The 25,455-nt window shown below is 42.0% G+C and overlaps 1 protein-coding gene across 1 annotated transcript in view; it reads left to right on the top strand.

Annotated features, from left to right (window-relative positions):
• The window catches only part of FLT3 (fms related receptor tyrosine kinase 3), a 75,229-nt gene that overhangs the window by 23,168 nt on the left and 26,606 nt on the right, over window positions 1-25,455 (top strand). Inside the window, exons 3-9 of the mRNA XM_046028185.1 lie at window positions 5,020-5,222; window positions 8,534-8,649; window positions 13,142-13,271; window positions 15,163-15,290; window positions 15,621-15,760; window positions 15,854-16,007; window positions 17,022-17,190. Coding sequence (XP_045884141.1) covers window positions 5,020-5,222; window positions 8,534-8,649; window positions 13,142-13,271; window positions 15,163-15,290; window positions 15,621-15,760; window positions 15,854-16,007; window positions 17,022-17,190 — 1,040 coding nt within the window. The remainder of the gene's footprint in view (window positions 1-5,019; window positions 5,223-8,533; window positions 8,650-13,141; window positions 13,272-15,162; window positions 15,291-15,620; window positions 15,761-15,853; window positions 16,008-17,021; window positions 17,191-25,455) is intronic.

Below are 25,455 nucleotides of genomic sequence, written 5' to 3'. Positions count from 1 at the left end.
AAAGTGAACATAAAGTGTAGCCAATTCCATGAACATTTCCAGCTAAGGATTCATACCAATATAAAGTCAATCTGTTTTCTTCTACATAAATAGAATACATAAACACATAACATGCATGATACATAACATGATACCCTGGGCTTCACTCCCCACCCCCTAAGATCAGAGATAGCAAAAATATTCTCAAATTTAAAATATAGTGTGAAGTAGGTTTCTGAAACATTCTACATGCATGGAAAACTCCTGATTTAACACGTGATTTTTTTAATGACAGAAGCATGGCTGGTTTTACTTTTTTCAAAGCGGATATTGGCATCATAACATATTGCTTATTAATAATTAATATTTTTGCATGCAGTATTTCAGTGTGCTCAAAAAAATGTTGATATTATTGGCTATGCTGTTTTAAACTTTCGGTGTTTTTTCAACTTAAGAAAATAGCTGCACATATTGGAGTGTTTTCTTATAAAACACAATCTGTAAAAAAAAAAAAAAAAAAGCTAATAATTGGTCTTGGTTCCTAGGATTAAGTCCTGCATTTTTTTTTTTCAGGTTGTAGAAGTTGTGTTCTTATGCAATATTTAGGATTGTATTAAGATCTAGTCTCTCCAACAACATTAAACAGATAATCCTACAAACCTAGATGACGCAAAGATGAGCAGTCTGCATAATGTGCTTTCACCTTCCTGAAGTTGAAGCTGCTCCTTTGGGGCATTTTCCCACTTTAGTGGGGAAGTGTATTGTTAGGGGAACAGTGGTCTTAAAAAAATTGGTTTTGATTTCTTCCACAGTTCACGTTGCTCAGATGAGACATCTTTCTGAGACTCTTACAGTTCAGGAGTGTTTTGAATAACCAAAAATTCTAGTAGACAAAACTTGCCAATGTAACTCTATTAAATAAGCAATTACATCTTTAGCTGTATTACCGATAAAACCTGGACCCAAAATAAGATGATTTTACTGTTCCCACAATCCACTTAATTGTTTAAAACCTGAATGCTTTCACCATTTATCATTTCTGCTTGAAGATGAATGTAATATATGCTGAGTTTCTCCACTGCAAAGTTACTATTTTCTTTATAAATAGCAGGTATTTGGGGGCATTTGCCAATATTCTGTTTCTCCTCCAGTTTTCACCTGCTGGTTTTAGCACCCATTGGTGGATCTTGCCTACAACAGTTATTACTGTGATGTTTGCCTAATGATAATTTTCTTTTTCTCTTATTCCCTCTACATTTCTAAATTGGAATTACATAAGGAAGAGTTCTCTCTTCTCTCCATTTTATTTATTTATATCAATATGGACTCAGATATTTGTTTTATTCTATGATTTATAACCCAAGACTATCAGTTTTGTTTTGTTACTAGATTTGTACAGCGTTGGCCATTGGGAGCTACTTGAGGTTGACTTCTGTGTCCTTTCAACCTGTGCCCGTGTTTTCTCAAACACTGCCTTACTTTCCAGTAACTACAATATAGTTCAGGCTCATCTTGCATTTTTCCTGCCTTAGCCCTAAAATTAGCCACTTCTCCAAAAAACAAAACAAAACAAAACAAACAAACAAAAACAACACTGGGTTTTTTGGAGAATAGTATTTAGAAACCATGGTCTGAGAGCTGGATGTGCTGACTGCTATTGGGATGTCATTGCCTCTGGGCCCTCTAGGAAATGTATGTATGTATGTATACAGTTTCCCCCACCACCACACACGACGCTTTGTCTCTCTATCATCTCTACATCTACCTACTTACCTATCTCTAGATCACCATAAATTCATGCTGATAGCTATGATGTCAATTCAGCATCAAAGGTTTTATTCTACCTTTCCTCTTTCCATATTTGTATTTCTCTCTCTGATAGTCAGAAACCTGGTTCTCATTATCTATAATAATTGACTTACATAAACCTGGTATATATATAAACAAATTTCAGAATTGCTAACCCACATTCCAGTGAGAAACAGATTTACAAACTAGAATAGAGTCTTTGTGTATAATTCTTTTTGTCTTTAATCATACAGTATGTATGATGAGCATAGTATTTTTCTGTTATTTATGTTAGTTCTTTTCTTTCCCACGCCCTTTACCATGGTTACATTATGAATCTGTAATATAATTAATTTTTTTTTACTATTCCATTTTGAGTTCCCCCCAAATCCTGGTTGTTTTAATTGTTTATTTTTTTGAGTTTGTGAAACATGTTTATGGTCCTAAAAGCCAAAAGTGTATAAAAAGATATACTCAAAGAAGTATTACTCCCTCTTCATACCTATAACCAAGTTTCCATCCTTTTTCCATCTACTTCTTGTTTATAGCCAATCCCTTTAGTTGTTTTTTTCTTTTTTTTCTTTTTTAGAGAGAGAGAGAATGTGCCAGGCATGGAGGGAGGGGTAGAGAAAGAGAGAGAATCCCAAGCAGGCTCCGTGCCCACTGTGGAGCATGACAAAGGGCTTAATTCCACAACCCTGAGATCCCATCCTGAACCAAAATCAAGAGTTGGTCACTCAGCTGACTGAGCTACCCAAGTGCCCCCCACTTTAGATTTTTTTGTCTCAGTCCTAGATTTCTTATGCCCAAATGAGCAGATACATGTGTATTTCCTGAATCCCCTTCTTTCTTACATGAGGTGTAGTATATGTGAAAGTAGCTATTTTTTCACTTTTCTTCACCTAACAGTGTATCCAGATCACTCCAAATCAGTTCATTGAAATTGTCCTCATACTTCTTTATAGCTGCACAGTACTCCTGTATGTGGAGGTACCATTGTTTATTCAACCACTTTTCTGTGTATGAGCATTTAGGTGGTTTCTAGTATTTTGCAATTACTTGTTTGTAGGTATAGGTTTATACATGTAGTCCTCCAGTGGGGGTTGTCGGCTGAAAGGATGGGTGCACATGTAATTTCATTAGCTATTGCCAAACATTCCTCCAGAAGGGTCACACTGGCTTGTATTCCTCCAGAAATGTATGAGAATGGCTGTTTCTTCACAGCCTCGCCAACACCATGTGTTGTTATACTGAAAACTTTTTGGCAGATTGATAGATGAGAAGTAATACCTCAGTGTTGTTTTAATCTGTGTCTTCTAATGATAACTGAGTTTGAACATTTTATTCTTATGTTCAAGGGTTATTCTTGGTATCTTCCTATTCAGTTCTTTTCCCCATTTTTCTACTGTGTTTTGGTCATGCGTCCCTATTGGTAACAAGTTCTTTATATATTAGGGGTATTATATTTATAATACATGTTGCAAATATTTTCTTCTAGTATGGCAGATTTTTTACCTTGTTTTGATTTGTTTTTACTTTATTCTGTGCCTCTCCTTTAAGATCCAGCTCAATTTCTGGACTTCAGTGAAGCCTCCCCACTACAACCCTCCCAGCTTTGTAGTTACTTCTTCCTCCTCCAAAGTTCCAGGACACTTAAATTTACCTTTCAAAGTAACTGGTATCTTTTTAGAGGGTACATCGTATTTCACCTGGTGTTTTAGTCATTCCTTCTTACTAGACTTGAAACACTTTAAGGACAAGATCAATGTCTTTTCTTCCAACTCCCATAGTGCCCAGTACATGGTCTAGCACTTAACAGATACAGAGTAAATGAACTTATCAGTTACTTGCTGAATAAATGGATAAGTAAAACCAGAAGTATGGCTTATGATCGGTAGCAGAAGACCTATCCTGCTCTTCACCAGAAGAAGCTTGTGGGTACGTGTTTGTGGGCATGTGTGCGCGCATGCATGTGTGTGTGTGGGCGTGCTACACTAGGTGTTTGAGGGTAGGAGGTGAAGGGTCCAGAGACAGAAGTTGCTACTACACCCTCTTTCAATGTGTCTCAATTACTTAAAGCAGGGAAGACGTGTGGTGGTGGCAATGAGCCTGTGGGGGTGTCTGCCCAGAAAATATTTTGTTTTTTAAATTCCCTCTAACGCAAACACCAATTTACTATTACTATGTAGATTCTTATCTACACACCAGTAATCACAAAAGCAGTCACCTATGTCTTATGCATTTTATGACTATTGTTTGGATATTAGTTTGTTAGAGCTGCTGTACCAGAGTATCACAGACTGGGCGACTTAAACAACAAGTTTATTATCTCACAGTTCTGGATGCTAAAAGTCTAAAATCTACATGTCACCAGGGTTGGTTCTTTCTGAAGGGCGTGAGGGAGGCATCTGTTCCAGGCCTCTGTCCTTGACTCCTGGAGGTTCGTCTTCAACACATGGCACTTCGTCACATGGCACTTTTCCTAGTGTGTGTCTTCTTCAGATTTCTTCTTCTTAGGAGAACCCAACCCAACGGCCTCATTTTGACTTGATTACCTGTGGAAAGACCTTATATCTAAATAAGATCACATTCTGAGGTAGTGGGGGTTAGGATTCAACACATGAATTTCAAGGGGACACAGTTCAATGCATAACCATATATAAAACATATTAGAAATGCAGCCTAAACTCATCTTTTTTTTAATTTTAAGATTTTAATTATTTATTTGACAGAGAGAGAGCAAGCACAAGCAAGGGGGAGCGGCAGGCAGAGGGAGAGGGAGAAGCAGGCTCCAGCCCAGCAGGGAGCCCGATGTGGGGCTTGATCCCAGGACCCTGGGATTATGACCTGAGCTAAAGGCAGACACTTATCCATCTGAGCCATCCAGGCGCCCCTCCCTCTATATTTTTTTAAGATTTTATTTATTTATTTGACACAGAGAGAGAGAGCACAAGCAGGGGCAGAGGCAGCGGGAGAAGCAGACTCTGCTGAGTAGGGACCCCGACATGGGGCTCAATCCCAGGACCCTAAGATCATGAGCTGAGCCAAAGGCAGGTGGACGCTTAACCAACTGAGCCACCCCGGTGCTCCTATCTCTTCTGTTGAGAATTATAAATATAGGATTTTCAGTTAGCAATACGTTCTTCAGTGCAGTGGGCAGTACGTCAACAGGAATCTATTTGATGAAGGTCCCAGCTAAGAAGAGGATGTAAAAACATGCACGAATAGTGAATTCACCTTGTTTCCACACAGGCAGCGGAACCCCCGGAAGACCTCGGGTGCGCCTTGAAACAGGAGAGCACAGAGGCCGTGTATGGAGCAGCCACTGTGGAAGTGGGCCTGTTGGCATCCGTCACGCTGCAAGTACTGGTCAACACCCCAGGGAACATTTCCTGTCTCTGGGTCTTTAAACACAGCTCCCTGAATTGCCAGCCACACTTTGATTTACAAAACAGGTGGGTGGGGAGCGGGGAGTGGGGGGGGGGGGTGGCACCCACAAGGATTTTGGGAGGAGAACTTCCTTGCAGTAGAATGTAGTTCACCTGGAGTTTCTTTTCAAATATCTATCCATATCCATCGTAACTCTTATCTCCAGTGAAATAATGAACTAAAAATATAGTTAGGGCATGAATACATGGCTTTATGTGTTTATCAAACCTATAGGATGTCTAACACAGAAAGTGAACTCTAGTGTAAATTATAAACTTGAGTTAGTACCAATATTGGTTCACCAATGGTAACAAATATACCACACCTATGTAAGATGTTAACAATAGGGGGGGCGCCTGGATGGCTCAGTGGGCTCTAAGCCTCAGGTCATGATCCCAGGGTCCTGGGATCGAGCCCCGCATGGGGCTCTCTGCTCCGCGGGGAGCCTGCTTCCACCTCTCTCTCTGCCTGCCTCTCTGCCTAGTTGTGATTTCTCTCTGTCAAATAAATAAAATATTAAAAAAAAAACACACAATAGGGAAAACTGTGTGTGTGTGTGTGTGCGTGTGCGTGTGTGTGTGTGTTGGGGGGAACATATGTGGGATCTCTCTGTACTTTAAATCTAAAATTACTCTAAAAAATAAAACCTATGTACCTAAAAAATTACATATAGATACAGTTAGGGCGTAAGAAGGCAGTGAGCAGCTTGAAAAATGTAAAACAAACAGGGAAAGAATATTTGGGATTTTTATGGTCTCTTGTTTTTTTAATTGGATCTTGTCTTAAAGATAAAAAGTTAGAAAATGTTCATTACATTTTACTTCAAGTAGCCAGAACCTTCTTTCTGGGAAATGCTAGGGGAAAGAACATTTGGTTTTAATCTATTTTGTTTCACAGTATGATGAGCAGAATTGCCAGTGATAGCCACGAAGTATTTTAATAAGAAATTGATCTGGGTATGATGGAACATGGGTCTCATGATCCAGAAAAATATCTTAGCCAAGAATTGTGAATGGAATGGCCAAGTCTGTGTCTGATTCTGTTCTGATTGGGCCCCTCCCACCCACTCCCCCCCCCACTCCCACTCACCCGCTGTCTGGGTCCCTCTTGCTGAGACCAGATGGGGGCAGGAAGAAGAGACAAAAGTCATTCAAATGCCCACTTGGTAATTCTTTTTTTTTTTTTAACTTTTTTTTTTTAATTTTTATTTATTTATTTGACAGACAGAGATCACAAGTAGGCAGAGAGGCAGGCAGAGAGAGAGGAAGGGAAGCAGGCTCCCAGCTGAGCAGAGAGCCTGATGTGGGACTCGATCCCAGAATTCTGGGATCATGACCTGAGCTGAAAGCAGAGGCTTTAACCCACTGAGCCACCCAGGTGCCCCCTGACTTGGTAATTCTAAGGCTACTTTTCTCTCCAGTTCTTGGGGTGTTCTGGTGCCCCATGGTGTAGAGGAGTCTCTGTCTTTCCAGAAACCGTGCAATAAGTGGGACCCAAATGGCCTACAGTGGGTATCCTGCCCCACTGAGGATAGGGGAACATTTCTGTGACTGACTTGTACCAAATTGTTTGCATTTGTTCCCTTAACGCCAAATAAACTCGTAAGTAATTTTTAGGACAGTGGCCATAATTCTGAAGTTTGCTTCTAAATCTTGGAACACATTCATTTTCCTTTCCTCTTTTGAGACTGTATTACTCACTTCTGTTTTTTGGTTATTTGTACCTTGGGGTTAAACCAAAGCACTCTTCTATTAAAAATTTTGGCTTAAAGAAATGTTCTGGTAATCCTATTAAAATTTTATGCCACAATATTTCCCACTGGATTGAGACCAAAAAGCAAATGCAGGGTTCTTGTCATTCCATGAGATTTTGCCTTTTTTTTTTTTAATATTTTATTTATTTATTTGACAGAGAGACCACAAGTAGATAGAGAGGCAGGCAGAGAGAGAGAGAGGGAAGCAGGCTCCCTGCTGAGCAGAGAGCCCAATGTGGGATTCGATCTCAGGACCCCGAGACCATGACCTGAGCCGAAGGCAGCGGCTTAACCCACTGAGCCACCCAGGTGCCCGAGATTTTGCCTTTTTTTGATTTAGGACCAATGGTCCCATTTGTCAGTCCACATCACCGTCTTGACTAATAGGTATTAACTTGACTGATCGGTATTAACTAATCTTGTGGATTAGATAATACCAAAACTATTTAGCAACTTGTCCACGGTAGAGACTTACAGAAATCTAGCTCTGGGCTCATGGGTAGAAAGCTTGAAAACCTAGGCTGTGATCACCGTCTTCCAGTTGCCTATGATATGCGTTAAATGTTCACAAATGATACCAGGATAATGAATGGTTCAGAGAAAAAAAGCACAGGACCAGAGTATCTGCAGGCACAAATCAAATATGTCTCCTACTAACATAGGAATAGTATTCTGGAACCTAGCAGCTTGGAGCTCTACGGCAGGACAGGGCATCTCTGCAGAAATGTGCATTTGAATCGCCTGGGGACCTTGTTCAAATGCAGATCCTGATTCAATGGGTCCAATGGGTCTGGGCCGGGCCTGAGAGTCTGCCTTTCAGTGGATGGTGGGCTGAGACTAACACTGTTAGAGAAATCCTACACTCTTGAGTGGTAAGCATCTAAAGGCCAGAAAGCATAATTTATACCCAACATTACTCAACAAACTGTTAAAGAATATTGTAAGCTTTAATGAGAACAGGTATCACTGAACACATTGAAGTTTCTTGGAAAAGATTGCTCCTTAGACAAATTTATCGGTATCGAGCCCCTAAGAAGTTCAAAGAGCAAACACCGGGCCATCTTCTCCTTACATATATGTGATTTTCTCCTTCACAAAGGATAATGCCTTGTGTTAGATTTTGCTTGAATTCTTTCATCATGAGAGAGTCACACAAAAGAGAATGTTTCTCAGCTCTGGGTATCTTGCTCGTACAGTCATCTGGGTCTGCAAGTGGGGAAGTGAGGCTGGTGGCCAGGTGACAGAACATGACTGTGAGGTGCTTGTCACTGAGGGGAATGGTCTGCTCTTGCCTGCAGGAGTGAACCCCAAGCCTATGCATTTTTCCCTCTGAGAGGCCTGAGAAGCATGGGGCGAAGGTGCTGGAATGGAGGTCTCTCACTCTGAGGGGAGGGCCTGAATGAAGTCCAAGTCAAACTAACCAGGCTCCGGCAGAGCGAGAAGCTGCCAGCCCCCGGTGCCACAGTCAGAGATGGAATGTGGGGGCCCCCTGTGCTGCCCGCTGACTCAGGGTGAAATTTTATGTTTTAGTTTCACACATTTTCCAAAATAACCAGTTCTCTTTCTTGTTTTTTTTTTCTTCAGAGGAGTTGTTTCCATGGTCATTTTGAAAATGACAGAAACCCAAGCTGGAGAATACCTACTTTTCATCCAGACCGAAGCTACCAATTACACAATATTGTTTACAGTGAGTATAAGAAGTAAGTGCACCTTGCTACTGGGTATTCACAGTATTCCAAAGGAGTGCTTTAGCCCTTGAACTACCTGCCAGCTGCTTGGGACACAATATTCAGGTTTCCTTCAATATGTGGTTGAATAGTTGAATTCACTTCAACCATCCGGCATGACCCGTGGACTCTCAGAACATTCTCTGTTCAGCCCCCTTTTTTCAGTGACATGACTGACAGGGAAGAAATGGAAAACATTTTGACCTTGACCTTGGAGTTAGAAGTCCTGGGTTCTTACTCTGGATCAGTTCCTACCACCCTTGGCAGGTCACTTAATCTCCCTGAACCTCAAATTGCCTATCTGTAGAATGGGGATAAAAATACATACTTCACAGGATTGAAAGATCCCCACACCACCCCATACAGCTCTCTGAGATCGGAAGATGTCCGTGTCCGCTCTAACAAGGTAGTCAACGGCCACTCGTTGCTATTGAACACTTGACATATGGCCAATGTGACTGAGGACCACGGTGTTACTTTCATTCATGTTAAGATGTTACAAATTGGACTTAAAGAACCACGTGGAGCTCATGGATCCTTGATTTGTACAAATGCTAGATCACTCCGTAAACCTCCGGGAACCATCCAAATGTTGTTGTCTGTGGAGGCAACTGTGCAGTTGGCAGAATTATCCCGCGCATGTGCCTTCCGGCTGCTTGTTTCCTCCCAGTTCTGTGCAGGCCTAGGAATTGCACCCACTCAGCTCCTAGACACTGAACACTTCACCTCACATGACACACAGGGACTAGAGGCAGGTGCCTTCACATACATCCTACTGCCTTTTGGGACTAAGGCAACACTCCCAAATCTCTGGGTTTATGCCATTTTATATTATATACTTATTTTCTAGATTTTTTTTATTTGATACAGAGAGAGAGAGAGAGAGCACAAGCAGGAGGAGCAGCAGGCAGAGGGAGAGGGAGAAGCAGAATTCCCACTAAGCAGGGAGCCTGATGTGGGGCTCCATCCAAGGACCCTGGGATCATGACCTGAGCAGAAGGCAGGCACTTAACCGACTGAGCCATCCAGGTACCCCTAGGCCATTTTTTTTTAAGATTTTATTCATTTATTTGACAGACAGAGATCACAAGTTGGCAGAGAAGCAGGCAGAGAGAGAGAGGAGGGGGAAGCAGGGTCCCTAATGAGCAGAGAGCCTGAAGCGGGGCTCCATCCCAGGACCCTGGGATCACAACCTGAGCCAAAGGCAGAGGCTTTAACCCACGGAGCCACCCAGGCACCCCCCTCCAGGGCATTTTAAATTAGGTTACCTGGACACACCTGAGTATGAGTCTTCCTCTTCCTTGTAAGTGACTTGAAGGCACAAGGCCAGGGTCCAGTCCACGGAGGTGCTGTGGCTCAGGGATAACCATGGGCCGTGTTCTGCACGTACCATCTGTGCTGAGGGGGATGCCGCTGGAACCATCTCATTGCCTCACAGCCATTCCCCCTTCAGGCGGCTGGGAAAACAGACACACTGGGCACCACTAGAGGCCAGGTCTATGCAGTCTGCACACACTGCCCTGGGTCTTGTGGTCCTACCTGCTAACATAAAGAGCACCTGTGGCCATTTAGATCCCAGAAGTGTCACCTTAATTGGGGCCAGGGTGGTATGGTAGGTTTCTAAAATCGGCCTGTAAGGCAAAAAATTAGGTAGAGTCAAAATTTGTCAGAAGTTCTGAAAAGCCCTTCAGTTTACTCTGATATGTCTCGGACCAGAGGCCTGAAAGCTCAAAAATCAAAAGAGAGCTTTTGTTTCACTTTGATTTTGGTCTTGTTCCCTGTCCCCTCCTCAATCCCTGATCCCGCTCTGTGGGACAACGGGTCTCTGTGGTTCAGTTCAATTCGGAAGGGAATCAACGGTTCTTTGCTTGCTGTCTTTCTTTTTTTGCCAAGTGTTGAGAGTTGAATTTGTGTCAGATAAGTGGTGTCTGCTGTTGTCTTTATTATATGTAGGGTATCTTCTTTGCATTTCAGATTTATCGTGTAAAAATATGACAACAACTATTGTTGACAACAACAATTGTACCATGCTTTTAGCATTCTGGGTGATGAGGCTAAAAAAAAAAAATCAGGTGGGGGAGACTTGGCAACAGCCAATGTGAAAAAGAGGAAAGGGTTTACTAGCAAACCACAAGTTTAGCAGTGACCAGCAGTTAAGGCCTGGTTACTCCCCCCCCCCCCGCCCAAAAAAAAGGAAATCTGAACCTTGGCAGCATTCATGAGAATGGAATGTCTAGGTTCAGGAAATGAATGGATGATTATTCTTCTCAGACGAATATTGACAAAACAGAGCAACCAGATAGTGAAGAACTTGGTTAAATTCAAACCGCTGAGGGACTTAACAATGTTTAGCACAGAGAAGAAAATATTTTGAAGGGAGTAGACTGATGGCAGTGTAATGTAATGTACTCTTCTGGCATTTGAGTCAGGGAACCTGGCCTAACTAGTTAAAATACCTTGGATGGGGGCGGGGCACCTGGGTGGCTCAGTTGGTTGGGTGACTGACTTTTGGTTTCAGCTTGGGTCATGATCTCCGGGTCATGGGATCAGGCCTATGTGGGGCCTGATCAATGGTCAGAAATTGCAAGAAAGTATAAAAACCATCACATAATGAAAAAAAAATATGTGCAATTCATGTAATCAATAAAGGATTAATAATTATAATAGGTAAATAGCTTCTATAAATCAGTAAGATAAAACAGTAGAAAAATGAACAAAAGACGAGTAGACATTTCACTTTCAGAACATGAAAACTAAATGATCAATAAATATGTTAAAATAATAACTGAGAAAACCAAATTAAGACCACACTGAGAGGGGTGACTGGGGGGCTCAGTCTGTCAAGCATCTGCCTTCGGCTCAGGTCACAATCTCAGCGTCCAGGGATCAAGTCCTGCATTAGGCTCCTTGCTCAGCAGAGAGCCTGCTTCTTCCTCTCCCTCTGCCCTCCCCCCTGCTTGTGCCTGTGCTCCCTCTCTCTGAGAAATAAATAAGTAAAATCTTAAAAAAAAAAAGAGACCACACTGAGATACCATTTTATACCCACTAGATAATTGAAAATTAAGAAGTCTTGGTCAGTATACAGAGCAAAAGGAAATCTCACGTCCTGCTATGTAAGTTAAATTAGTACCACCATTTTGGAAAGCAGATTATCGTTATATGTAGAGTGGAACGTGCTCATATCATATAAACCAGTGGTTTTCCTCCTAGGTATATTATTAAAGAAACTTACACGCCTGCCTCAGTACAGTACAGAACGTTCATAGTACCATTGTTGGCAAATACAACAGACTGATAACAAGCTAAATGTCCATTGCAAGAAAATGGAATAATAAACGGTAATACACTCACCGATGGAATACTCTATAGCTGTAAAAAAATGAATATAATATAGCTACATGAAAACCATAAGGCAAAACCACCAACATAAGACTGAATGAGAAAATGAAGTTATGGAAACCTACATATTGAGGGATACCACATTTTGAAGATCGGAAACAAACAAAGCAAACCAATATATTGTTGGGGGACACACATCTATGTGGTGAAAATATTTTTAAAAGCACAGGAATGATAAACACAAGATTCAGGATAAAGGTTACCTAGGATTGAGATGGCGGGGAACATAAAAATAGATTTGAAGATATTTATTAATATTCCAGTTATTAAGTCAAATACGGGCCTGTGGGCATTTGTGTTTATCATTATGCTTTGAAATGTATACTTCATATATTCTTTTATGTGCACATGCATAATCCTTTTAACAAAATGTATTATAAGATCAGAGATTGGAATTTAGAACAGAGATTGGAATTCCTCTTTTAAAGGAAAAGGTTTGTTGATAAACGGAATGATCCACCCAGGGAGGTAATGAACTCCTGTGGCTAGAGGGGTCCACCCAGAAGTGGAAAGTTTATACATTAAGCATTGTGGGGAGCCAAAGATGGGGGTGGGGGAGAGGCGTGGTGTGATGGTCCAAAAAGAACGGGAAGCTAAAACCGAACCTCTCAGTTCTCTTCCAATTCTCTCTCCTACTCTATTTCTGCGTTTTTGTATCAGCATATTTCTGCCTGGTTCTAGATAAAATAAATCATGGGAAGAAAGCTGGGTCTTAAATATATGAGCTTTAAGCTGTTATTTATCATTTTCTTGTTCCTATGCAAATCACTTTTTGTATTTTTACATGACCTCACTCCACTTAACTTCAGTTGTCTGTAGGTTTATGAAATATCCCAAGAAATTAGCTAAGAGGACAAATGCTGAAGTAGACCTTTCAGCCAGAGTTGAATTTAATATATTGGAACAGAGGAGATACATTATTGTATATGTTTGGAAGGGAGCAGAAGAGGCTGCTATGGTATAAAATATTTAACCTTCCTTAATAATGCAGAATTCTTTTTCTGAGGGGGTTGCTAAGACAATTAGTTTTAAAATATTAAAATGTTACTAATTTATGATGCTCTAGACACACTGCTTTACACATTAAGGAGACCTTACTTTAGAAAAATGGAAAATCAGGACGCCCTGGTCTGCATATCGGAGAGCATTCCAGAACCGACCGTGGAATGGGTGTTCTGCGATGCACAGAGTGAAAGGTATGACATTTATAGAGGTGATTACCATTTTTGCTTTATTTTTGGGTCTTCTTCTAATATAGCTGACATCACAGGGTGTGTACCACTTGGCTTATCAGAAGAATGGGGATGGGATAGTACTTGCCATGCGCTACAGTGATGAAATGAATCAGTGCACGTGAGCTCGTTGCAAGGCTGGTGCCTGCAGATAGTCCCATAAACATGTTTTTTTTTTTGTTTTCCATAGGTGACATAGCTCTGCTCTCACAAAGTGAGAATTCATGCAGTTTGAACGAATAAAAATTTACTAAATAATTTTGGTGAAAAATGGTACTAAGCAGGAGAAAAAGTAAAAAAAAAAAAAAAAAGGTTACCAAATGGTAGGAATGTGAAGACAAATTTTAGAGGACAAAGAAGAGATTACCTGTAGATACATATATAACATAAGCGGCGGGGAGGGGGGGAAGATGGACAATCTGCACCCCAAAATAATAATAGTTGTTATCTCAGGGTGGTAGAGATATGGGCAAGTAAAATTCTTTGGGTTTTTCTGTATTTTCCAAAATTTCTACAGTGAACTCAATTACTGTTGTCTTATAATAAGAAAAAAAATATCATGAAGAAATGATATGTCAAGAAAGAAAAGAATACATTTGGCTAAAGTGATAAGGGGGAGAAAAGTGATCACCCACAGGCTCCAAAAGCAATCCCTGCTTTCAGAAAGGCAGTGGTTAGGGTAACTCCCTGGGAGGAATCCAAGTCTGTCTTGTGCTGAGAAGAGGGCGTGAGGGGCATGGGATAGGGATGGGGAGGTAAGGGTTAGGGTGGGAAGACGGTGGGGATGGGGATGATGGAGTGGAGTGGGGCCTGGGGGTGGGGCTGAGGGGTGACAGTGAGGGCACCAGGGTGGGGGCACGGTGGGGGTGGTGAGGGGGTAGAGGCAGTGGGAGGGCATGGCAGTGGGGATGAGGAGGTGGGGGTTGCTGAGGAGGGATAAGGGTCTGAGGAGGGGTGGGGGTGGATGGTGGTGATGGGGGAATGGAGAGGGGGTAAAGGGGTGTGGGTGGGGGTGAGGGGTACCGTGTCATGTCCTGAGACCCGCTGAATTCCTTCCTGCGTCTCGCCATGCCTCTCCCTGTGAGCTCTGCGGATGGGTGACTTCTGCAACGTTCTTCTCTTCCTCTCCCTCATAGTCCTCTTTTAGGCTTCAAAGAAAAGACACCCACCTTGTTGTGCTGTATTGAAACCTAATGGTGCTTTTCCTTTTCTCTTGTCTTTTTTTCCCCTCTTTCTTCTTTCTCCATTCATTCTCTCTTTCTCTCTCAACAACAAAAAAAATAGGGCACCAAACCCCCCAAAATTTAAGCTTACATAAAAATGTATGTAATTTGGCGTTCCCGGCTGACTCAGTTGGGAGAGTATGGGACTCTTGCTCTCCTGTGGTGAATTTGAACCCCATATTGAGGGTAGAGCTCACTAAAAAAAAGGAAAAAAGTATGTAATTCTGTCTACTGTTATTCCTTTTTTTTTTTTACTGTTATTCTAATTGGTTGAGATAATGAGTAACTATCTAGAAACCTTAAATTTGGTTTACCTTTTGACACATTTCTTTCTCTCTCTCTTTTTTTAAGATTTTATTTATTTATTTGACAGACAGAGATCACAAGTAGGCAGAGAGAGATGGAGAAGCAGGTTCCCTACTGAGCAGAGAGCCTTATGCAGGACTCCATCCCAGGACCCTGGGATCATGACCCAAGCCGAAGGCAGAAGCTTTAACCCACTGAGGTGCCCCGACACATCTCATTCTCTTAAATAGACTCTAGAACCTTTCACTTTGTTTTCTCTCTCACTTTCATTTGTAACTTTAAAAAAAAACATGTTTGGTCAGACAGCTCTTTTTTTCTACTTGCAGCTGTAAAGGGGAGAGTGCAGCTGTTGTTACAAAGGAGGAAAGCGTGCTTCATGAGCTGTTTGGAACAGACATAAGGTGCTGTGCAAGAAACGAGCTGGGCAGGGAGTGTACCAAGCTGTTCACAATAGGTAGGAACCATGAGACGGGGCTCTTCTCTTTTCAGTGACTGTTCCTTAGGAAAAACCCGACACTGAACAGTGACTGCTTAGGTCATCATTCACTTTTAGAGCTGCCATAGTTCTCTATGCCACTTAGAATATTTCGGATTCTGCAGCTGCCAATTTCTTTACGAAAGGGTAGACAGTTTCTAAAGGATTCTTCTATCCAAGCAGTGGGTACCATTTGAGATGACGGTAAAAATCTTTGGTCATCGGAACGCTCGGGATGTATTCTGTAATGGGGGGTGTGGTGGAAAAAATCACCTTGTTTTCTCACTCGGGATGTTTTCGTCCTTCCAGATCTAAATCAAACGCCTCAGACCACACCGCCTCAGTTATTTCTTAAAGTAGGGGAACCCTTATGGATAAGGTGCAAAGCTGTTCACGTAAACCACGGATTTGGACTCAGCTGGGAGCTAGAAAATAAAGCGCTGGGGGAGGTAATACGACGAGTTTGCATTCTGAAACTGCAGATGGCCACATAGTACGGGTTGAAGTCATTAAATTCAAACTCTTGTTTTATTAAAATCCAGGGCAGCTCCTTTGAGATGAGTACCTATTCCACAAACAGAACTATGATACGGATTCTGTTTGCTTTTGTATCATCAGTGGGAAGAAACGACACCGGCTATTACACTTGTTCCTCTTCAGAACATCCCAGTAAATCAGCTCTGGTTACCATCATAGGTAATGTGGGCTGCTCTCTCGGTCTTTCTCCATCCTTTCAGTTGCTTTAGTGTGGAATGTGAGGTATGGACTGCAAATTCTGATAGTGGTACACGGTAGCATCAAAAAGCTGAGCACGAAACTGAAATAGAATCGTTTTGTAACTAGAAGCTGCCTGCCCCTTTCCTTTTCCACTTAAACCATGCTCGCTTGAATGCCACTGTCTTTGTACTGTCATTGTAATGTGACCATCTGTTTGTGGATGTTTGTCTACCAATAGACTAAGTTTCCAAAGGACGAAAACAATCCCTTCTATATCCTTGTGGTCCCAGAACCTGGCAGAGAGCCTGACGCAAAATTGGCACCTGATAAATACTTGTTCTGAGAACTGCGGGTGATGGGCAGAGACAGAGACAGACGGGACAAGCTTAGATGCACGAAAACTGGGTGGGCTGTGCAGAATTTGAAAATAACCATGCTTCAATAATCTCAGATCAGGTGGCAGCCTCAGACATGCTAGGAAATGAAGTGATTCTCATATCAAACTAACAAATAAGTCCTCTATAAAGAAATCTGGTGAATACTGCTGGCCAGATTGTCTTATTTGTGCCCGAGATGATTTTAGGTGGGACGTGTCACTCGCGGAGAGAGCAGTTTTCACTCAGCAGAGGGCTTCCAAATTCTGTCTGTCAGTCGCCCCGACGTAGACATGCTTGCCTGGGCTGGGGGAGCTCTTGGATTTCTTGAAATTGTCCATAAAATATGGAGGTTGATTTATATACATTTCTTTGGGAGGGAGTCAATTACTGACATCCAATTCTTAGAGGAACCTTGACTGTAGAAGGTGACGAACCCAGGTTTATAACTAGGGAGAGGACTCTTGAATTTCTTGTCGACTGTCAGTTCTGACCTGCGGCTTGGCCACATCGGAGTTTTCTTATGTTAAACTGATGAATAAAAATGTATTTTATCTTTTCAATGTATGTCCATATGAATCCCATCTAATGTATAAACGTACTTTTTTTTTTTTAACAGAAAAGGGATTTATAAATGGTTCCAAATCGAGTGAAGACTATGAGATTGACCAGTATGAAGAGTTTTGTTTTTCTGTCAGGTTTAAAGCATATCCGCAGATCAGATGTACGTGGACCTTCTCTCGAAAATCATTTCCTTGTGAGCAGCGTGGCCTTGATGACGGGTCCAGGTGAGGCGACAGACTGCTCAGGGGCTCTCTGGGCTTAGCGCAGCCCTCCTTCTCACCCCCAGAAGAGCGGTTCTGTATTACAAGTTTTTATATTACTGAGTTGACATGGAAGATAAGAAGAGAAAAAGCAAAGATGAGGCCATTGTAATAGTCTTAGAATCAGTTCAAATCGCGGAACCCCCTGCACAAAAAAAAAGAAAAAAAAGAAAGAAAAAAAAGAAAAAAAAAACCCCAGAAAGAATCCTACTAGTCTGAGTATGGTTCCGCGGCATTTTCTGAGTCATTAGATTGTTACTTCCTATTCGAGAGTACTGTGCTTTACTATGCTGAATCTCCCTCCGCACGTATGCAGATGATTGAGGAAGTAAAACCCATTAAAAACAGCAAAACATTACCTACAAGCGTATTGATTTAACTTTTCAAAAATATCAATGCAGAAATAGCCTCAGAATAAATGCTGAAGGAGAATTCCATTTTCCTGGGGATTTGTACAGCTGTATTCAAGATTGTCTTACAGGACAAACTCTTTGTTCCCTCTTCAGGAAACAGAAAACAACTCTTTTTTTCTGGTATTTCCTAGAGCTGTGACACCTCTTATCTCTTTTTTTTTTTTTTAAAGATTTATTTATTTATTTGACAGAGAGAAATCACAACTAGGCAGAGAGGCAGGCAGAGAGAGAGAAAGAGAGAGGGAAGCAGGCTCCCTGCTGAACAGAGAGCCCGATGCAGGACTCGATCCCAGGACCCTGAGATCATGACCTGAGCCGAAGGCAGCGGCTTAACCCACTGAGCCACCCAGGCGTCCCACACCTCTTATCTCTTAAACGTAGTCCTGTGTACCATGATTTCATGCGAGGCTCTGAGTGTCTGAAAGACACTTGTCATCCCTCAATCACGTCAGTGGTCTAGAATAAAGCATTTCTTGACGTGTGGTCCATAAACCACTTCTGTAGGAATCATCTGGGCAAATGTTAAAAATATGGATTCCTAGCTCCCATTCTAGACATGCTCAACAGCTGGGGCAAAATGCCCAGATTCTACATGTTTTCCTCCCTCTGGTGAGTCCTGTCAAGGGTCTAGATCTGTGTTCTGCACACACTAGCTAGCCAGCCACAACGGCTGTTGAGGACTTGAAATGGGCTAGTCCCGACGGAGATGCGCCATGACTGTAAAATATACACTAGATTTTGAAGACTTGGTGTGGAAAATAAAAAGACTGTAAAATATCTCAATTTTTAAACTGATTATAAGTTATAGTATTTTAGATATATCCAGTTAAATAAAAACAATGTTTAGTTTTTACTTTTTTTTATTTGACATTTTCTTTTATTTTTATTTCTTTATTCATTTATCATTTTATATTTTTTAAAATTTTTTACTTTTTAAAGACTTTTTCATTTATTTATTTGACAGAGAGACAGCGAGAGAGGGAACACAAGCAGGGGGGAGTGGGAGAGGGAGATGCAGACTTTCCTCAGAGCAGGGAGCCCAATGCAGGGCTCAATCCCAGGGCTCTGGGATCATGACCTGAGGGAGACACGTAATGACTGAGCCACCCAGGTGCCCCCTTATTTTCTTTTTCATAGCTAACTGGAAAATTTTTAATTACCTGTATGGCTTGCATTCTGTTTCTTTTGGATAACATTGATCCAGGTGGAGAGAAAAGGTTTTTTTTTTGTTTTGTTTTTTTTTTTAACCTGGATTCATCTCTGTTTCACAATGTGCTATTCTTCATACCCCAAAAAGGTTTATAAGTGATCTTTGTTTGCATTTTTAGAAAGACTGTAATGCAGAGTTTGCATGGAACCCTCTGTCCTCTCTTGCCCTAACCTCTTAATTTCCAAAGCATTCATTTTGCAGTTAATCAAGAACACAGTCTTTGACCTGTGAGTTGACTGATACCCACTTCCTGAATCGGGGTTTCTCAAAAGCAAACTATTGACATCCTGGGCTGGATAATTCTTTGTTCTGGGAACTGTCCTTTGCACTGTGTGATCTTTACCAGGATCTCTGGCCTCCACCCAGTGGATGTCAGTAGAACCCTACCCCCAGCTGTGACAACCAAAAATATCTCTGGACATTGCCAGATGTCCCTGCTTTGGAGAAATTGCCCGGGGTTGAGAATCACTGCCACAGAGGGATCACCCCATTGTCATAAGCTCTTATTCTGAATTATCAAACCTTTGAATGTAGGCAGCCGGGGAGTCAGCCCCTGCCTTTCTGTTGAACTGACCACCACAGGCCTCTGTTCGGATGAATATCAGTGATATCAACATCCACTCCCTCCTCTGTATTGTGACCCCTGTCAGAGAAGCTCTTAGTGCTATGGGATTCTCTCCTGAATCTGATTCAAAGAGCTAGAGGATCAATTCTCTTTAATTCAACAAATATTCTTTAAATATCTTCTCGATGGGCTTGATGCTAGGAGGGTCTACAAGAATGAATAAGGTAATGTCTCTTTCTCTCTCTCCAACCCCCAGAATTAGACTGGCACATTCATAGTCAAGGGGCATCTTAGATACGATTCATTGTTCCTTTGCTGCTGACTTCTGACACAAGCTCTTGAGTTTTTACAGAATCACTGGTTAGAGGACCATGTCTCTCTCTTACACAATACCTTGTTGAGGCAACTTGTATTTAACGAATGAATGAATGAATTCTTCATCATCCCTGGAAGTGGTGATGCAGGGCCTGGGCCAGAAGGAGTCAGTGGCATCCTCTGTGCCCTGCGAGGACCACACACCAGACACTCACACAACATCCAACACCCAAGAGTTTGTTTTATCTGAAAAGGTCTAGAAGAGCGGCAGTGTCTGTCGGTGATGCTGACACACGGGGTACAGGGTCTGTCGGTGATGACGGCGCGCCTGATATCCTCTGGCACCCTATATGCCATGCAACACACCACACAAGGGGAAGACAGACCATCCTTCTTCATGAAGATGCTCAAAATACCAAACAAAAAGTGAATAACGAGAAATCTGAACGTAGCTTCAAGTGAGGGCCCTGAACGTCTTTTGCTCTCCACACCAGGCTCTGAGTTGAGAGAGCAGGTGGCTAGCTCAATATAGGATATAAATTTTTTATATAAAAAGTTTCCAATGTACTAATAACCTAAAAGAATCATACAGTGAACATCCTTTCCCTTACCACTTACGTTCAAAGTTCAACCAAAACTGAAATTTGTTGTTCAAAGTTCAACCAAACTGAAATTTGTTGGTGAAGGACCGTATCTTAATCATGTTGCAACAGAGGACTTTATAAGCAGAGTGGCATGAACTTTTGTAGCGATAACTGGAAGGCCCTCTGTAGGAACCCGCCTAGTGAGAAAAGACTGGTGTGGTTGTCGTGTGTGTGCCGGAAGTCTGTCCGCTTCCCCACCTTCACAGCTTCGTTTCTCCTATTTACTTCCTCAAACATCACACCCCAAGTGCGAGGGCTTGTCTTTCTGTGTTTACATTTTATTCCACTGTAATTCTCTAGAAGTCCTGATACCTTGATCTTGAGAAGAGGTCCTAGGATAGTCATCGGTTGCTTTGCATAATTTCCTATCCTCTAGACTTCCTTATAAATGCTGAATCTACCTCAGCCTTTCCCAGTTTTGTGGTTCAAACAAATAAACAAACAAACCTTAAGATGTTAGAAGTATTTAGCAATTCCTTCGGAAAGACTCTCCTTGGCTTGCCCGATCCCTGTGTTTTCCTTTTCCGTGGAGTATTTCATTTTCCACCTCCAGCAGCCTGGAGTTCTGCACACACCGGGCATTAGGTGAGCACTTAGGGGAGACAGCAGGGGCGTGGGTATGTGACTTCTGAGCCGCAAGATGCTGTCCTTCTCAAGAACAGACTAATAGAAAAGCAGGCTCTCAAGTCAATAAAAGATATGTAATTGCAGAAGTGTACTGAGCCTCTCTGGGAGGACTTTTTTTTTTTTTTTTTTCTGGAAAGAGATGGGCCATGAAGGTATCTAGGAAGGAGGGAGAAGTCGTGTGGGTTCAGTAAAGCACCGAGAGCCCCCAGAAAACCCTGTCCCTCTTCGCCACTGCTGTTTGGGGCACCTGTCCTTTCCTCCCAAAGACCCCGCTCACTGAGAGCGAAAAAAACTTCTTTAAACTCTGACCACATACCAGACAATGTGCACATCCTTTATGTGAATTATCTCGCTTAATGCCCATAATTCCATTTTTTGAAAGACGGAAACAGGCTGCTACTTGTCCATGTGGAGCAAATCAGTCGCCTTCCTTTACTCCTGTTTTCTGAAACTCCCTTTAAAAAAAAATAGAAATAACACCAATAACTCTACCTCCAGAGATTATATTTCAGACTTTTTCTATGTAACCACCATGACAGAAACATATAAATACAGGTCTTATACAACTATGGCATTAATTTTGCCATTTGTAACCTGATTTTTTATTTAAAATATATCGTGAGCATCTCTCTATGATACTAAATATATCTTACCTTATTTACATTAACATCTTTTAAAAAAAGTTTTTATTTATTTATTTGGCAGAAATCACAAGTAGAAAGAGAAGCAGGGAGAGAAAGCAGGCTCCCTGCTGATCAGAGAGCCCAATGTGGGGCTCGATCCCAGGACCCCAAGATCATGACCTGAGCTGAAGGCAGAGGCTTTAGCCCACTGAGCCACCCAGGCGCCCCTATATTAACATCTTAATGGCTGCACAGTATTCTGCTTTTTGGACCATTTTATTTTAACTGAATCTTATTGATAGGCATTTACTTTAGTTTTTTTTTTTTCTTTGCAGCGTTCTTTTTATTTTAATGTGATTTTCTCACAGTATACCCTACAGTAAAGTTTCTAAATTCCTTTTATACTCAAAATGATTACTGGTGTTAATAAGCCTCATAGTAATGATAATCAAACACATACATTGTGTTCAATATGTGAGCTGGGCCCCATTATAGATACATCACACAAAACTACTTAAAAATGTAACACAGTGTTCTCCTCCCACAACCATACGAGGTCAGTACTACCACTGTCTTCATTTCACGGACGAGGAGGTACAGAGAGGTTGAGTGACTTGCCCAAGGTCACACCACTGGGCAATGGCAGAGTTGGGATTCTGGCAAAAACTGTTGACTTCAGAGCCTATGTTTTAACCACATCACTATACTGGCTCTGGACGCCAACTCTTTTCAAAATTATAGAAGTCCCAAACCCAGGGTGTAAGAAAACAAAAATGCAAGCGATGCAATCATTTTCTTCTGTTATTTAAAAATAAAGTGTGCCTCCTAATGAGATGGGCCATGCTTTGCTATTCAGTCCAAAATGGTTCTATTGCCCCAGGCTTGCTGACTCCCCTGAGATAAAATAAAAACGAGGATGGTATTATATGAAATCATCAGCACCTTCCTCCCACCTCCTGACTCTATCTCCCTAGGGACAGAAGTTGCAACCGATCAGATCCAACTTCAGTCTGGCCATGTCCCCCTTCTGCAGAGGTAGAATCGCAGATTTCTTGATCAGATAGCACTCGGTGCCGGGGAAAGCCTCCCCCAGTCCCATCAGCTTTTTGCTCTCCACTTTCAAAAGCTCTCAGCTTCCCCAGTGCATGCTGTATTATTCCCCGCATGCTGATTTGACTTTAATAATCCCTTGCTCTTTGCAGAAAGCATTCTTCACTTATAGAACAAGTACTCCCCGAGCCTCTGGGAAGACCCAGCCCTTCGTCATCCCCTCTCCTCTAGACACTACACAGAAAGTAAAGAGGACCTTCGTTTTGCTTGTGCAGAGAAGAAAACTCTTTTCATAGTTGTATGTCACCAAGATATTCTCCAGTATCTTGGAGTTCTGTAAACTCCAATGTCCTGATCTCCCATCTCATGCCAGCTGGCCATTTCTAGAAAAACCCTAAGGGGAAAGAGGAAGCTTTGTTATCTCCAGATCACCTGGTTGGTTATTCCCCTTGGAATTCCCAGAGGAGGTTCAGTGACCCAGTTGTTGCTTTTGCTAGGGTTAACTGTCAGCGAAGGCTGGAACCGGGGCCCAGGCAGTTGAAAATGATCTGGATATGTGGTTTTGTGTTCAGGCTACTTAGGTGACCCATTTCCTACCCAGAAGAGTGAGAACATTTCAGATGCTCTCTCGTCTATCCCATGGCCAATCATACTCCATTAAGACAGCACAAAAGACTTAGGAGGGAAAAAGTTCACAAAACATTTTGCTTTGGTCCGCATGATAATCACTAATTGCACTGGTAGTTTCTTCAGTCCAGTTGATTGGTGCTCTTGGTGTCCAGTGAGAATTAACATTTTCTCTTTTAGAAGCATGCATCTTTCCCTCCTTGAGCCACTTACACTCTGCCTTCCTAAAGTCTGGGAATCACAAGTAGCTACATTTACTTTTCTCCCTAATGTTATACTGGTGTGTCCCCCCGTCTTTCCATCACTTCCACGTCACCAACCATCTCCTTGTTGTCCACAAGTAGGTCAGGATAAGAAATTCCTCCTTCTACTTCAGCCTTCTTGTTGTTAACAGGGCAAACAAAAAACTCGTTAAATGCTCACTCTGATAGGCCAGAGAAATAAATTCCCTTATCGCTATACAAAGTCAGAATTGCCCTTTAGCTTTGGAGTTGAGGACACGGAACACTGGTGTCAAATACGCATGGGCTTCAAAGCTGCTCTATCAGTCAGGGGCCAGGTGTGGCTGTTGAGTCTTAGAGAATCAGCTGGGATTCCTCTCTCTCCCTCTTCCATACCCAGCACAGCACCTGCTAGCTGTATTTGTTTTTTCCTGATGCCTCTTGGGTTTGCTCTTTCCAATCCTTTTCCATTTTCCCTGCCTTAGATAGCATTCGTTTTTGCGTGCTCTGAATTCTCAAATCTGAACTTTTACTTCTGCTGTCATCGGACTTCCCACTCTACTGGAGTCACTGGTCTGCCTTCACCACCAATGTGAAAATGCTGTGAGAACAGAAACTTACCTCTTGTGCCTCACTGTTGTATCCCCGATTCCTCCAATAAGGAGATTCTACCATTGGTAATGAATGAATGAGTTCATTAATTCCTATGTTACTGCAACTGCCTCCAGACCTCTCTCCTGCCATCAGTCTAAACTACAGTACTGTTCGTGGTGTTCCTTTCCTGCTCAAGAATCCACAGCATCTTCCTGATTTCCCCATGAGGTTTAAATAATGAGACTTGTTTTTCATGGATCCCTGATCACTAGGTCCCACCCTACCCGTTCAGTCTTTTCTCCCACATCTCGACTTACGCTTCCCTGCTCCTCTCCCTGTGGCGCACCAGTGCCTGTCCCATGGCCCTGGGAATGCCGCTGCCTCCCCCTTGGATGCTTTGCCTTCGCCCTCTCCTTAAACCCAACCCATCCACAAAGAGCTAGCTCAGGTCCTGCTTCTGTGCACACCTCTGAACGTTTCTCATCTATATTGGTCTCCTCCGCCTTCTTTAATCCTCCGTTGGCCTTTAGTTTAATTCGTACCTCTGGAGGTTTTATCCACCCACCTGGGTGATGATATTTTGGAGGTTAGTAGCCATATTTTATAGGTCTGCGTTCTCCATGGCTCCTAGTTTAAGTCTGGTTTCCACACCCCGTGTTCTCCTGTTTACACGTCTACCCTGGCAATATGTTTCTCATATATATATATATTTTTTTTTTATTACTTATTTTTTGTTTACTGTTTACTGTTTACACGTCTACCCTGGCAATATGTTTCTCATATATATATATATTTTTTTTTAAATTACTTATTTTTTGTTTACTGTTGGTAGGTTATATAGAGGTAACCTAATTAAATATCTTCTGAACAAGCCTTATATTTTCTTATTCTGTTTTAAGGGAAATTTTTTTCTATTTCTTCGATGCATAAAGGCATATTCAAAAGCTCTTTGATCCCCTATCTCTCCTATAGTATCTAATATCCAGCTATAACATTTGGCATCCTAGATACCCTGTAGGCATGGTGGCTAATCTCCAATACCAAGTTGTCCGTGTCGAAATGTACTGAGTGGTCGATGAGCACTCCAAGTAAATACTGGAGTCTGAAACCACCTACAGGTTTCTGTACAAACTCAGTGGATTTGAGACCTTGTCATTGTTAATTGCTATTAAAGTCAAGGATCAGTTATAGGTCCTGCCTTGGACCAATGTCAGAGAGCCATCCTTTTAGGAAGCAGGGGGATTATGAGCTCCTCTCCCTATAGAGGTTCTTCCAAATGTCTGAGAAGTCAGACTAGTCCAGAAGGTATAGAATAGTAGGGGCAGGAACCTTTTTGTCTC

The sequence above is a fragment of the Meles meles genome, chromosome 14 (assembly GCF_922984935.1).
Source record: "Meles meles chromosome 14, mMelMel3.1 paternal haplotype, whole genome shotgun sequence".
NCBI lineage: Eukaryota > Metazoa > Chordata > Mammalia > Carnivora > Mustelidae > Meles > Meles meles.
This window is presented reverse-complemented; position numbering and strand designations above follow the sequence as displayed.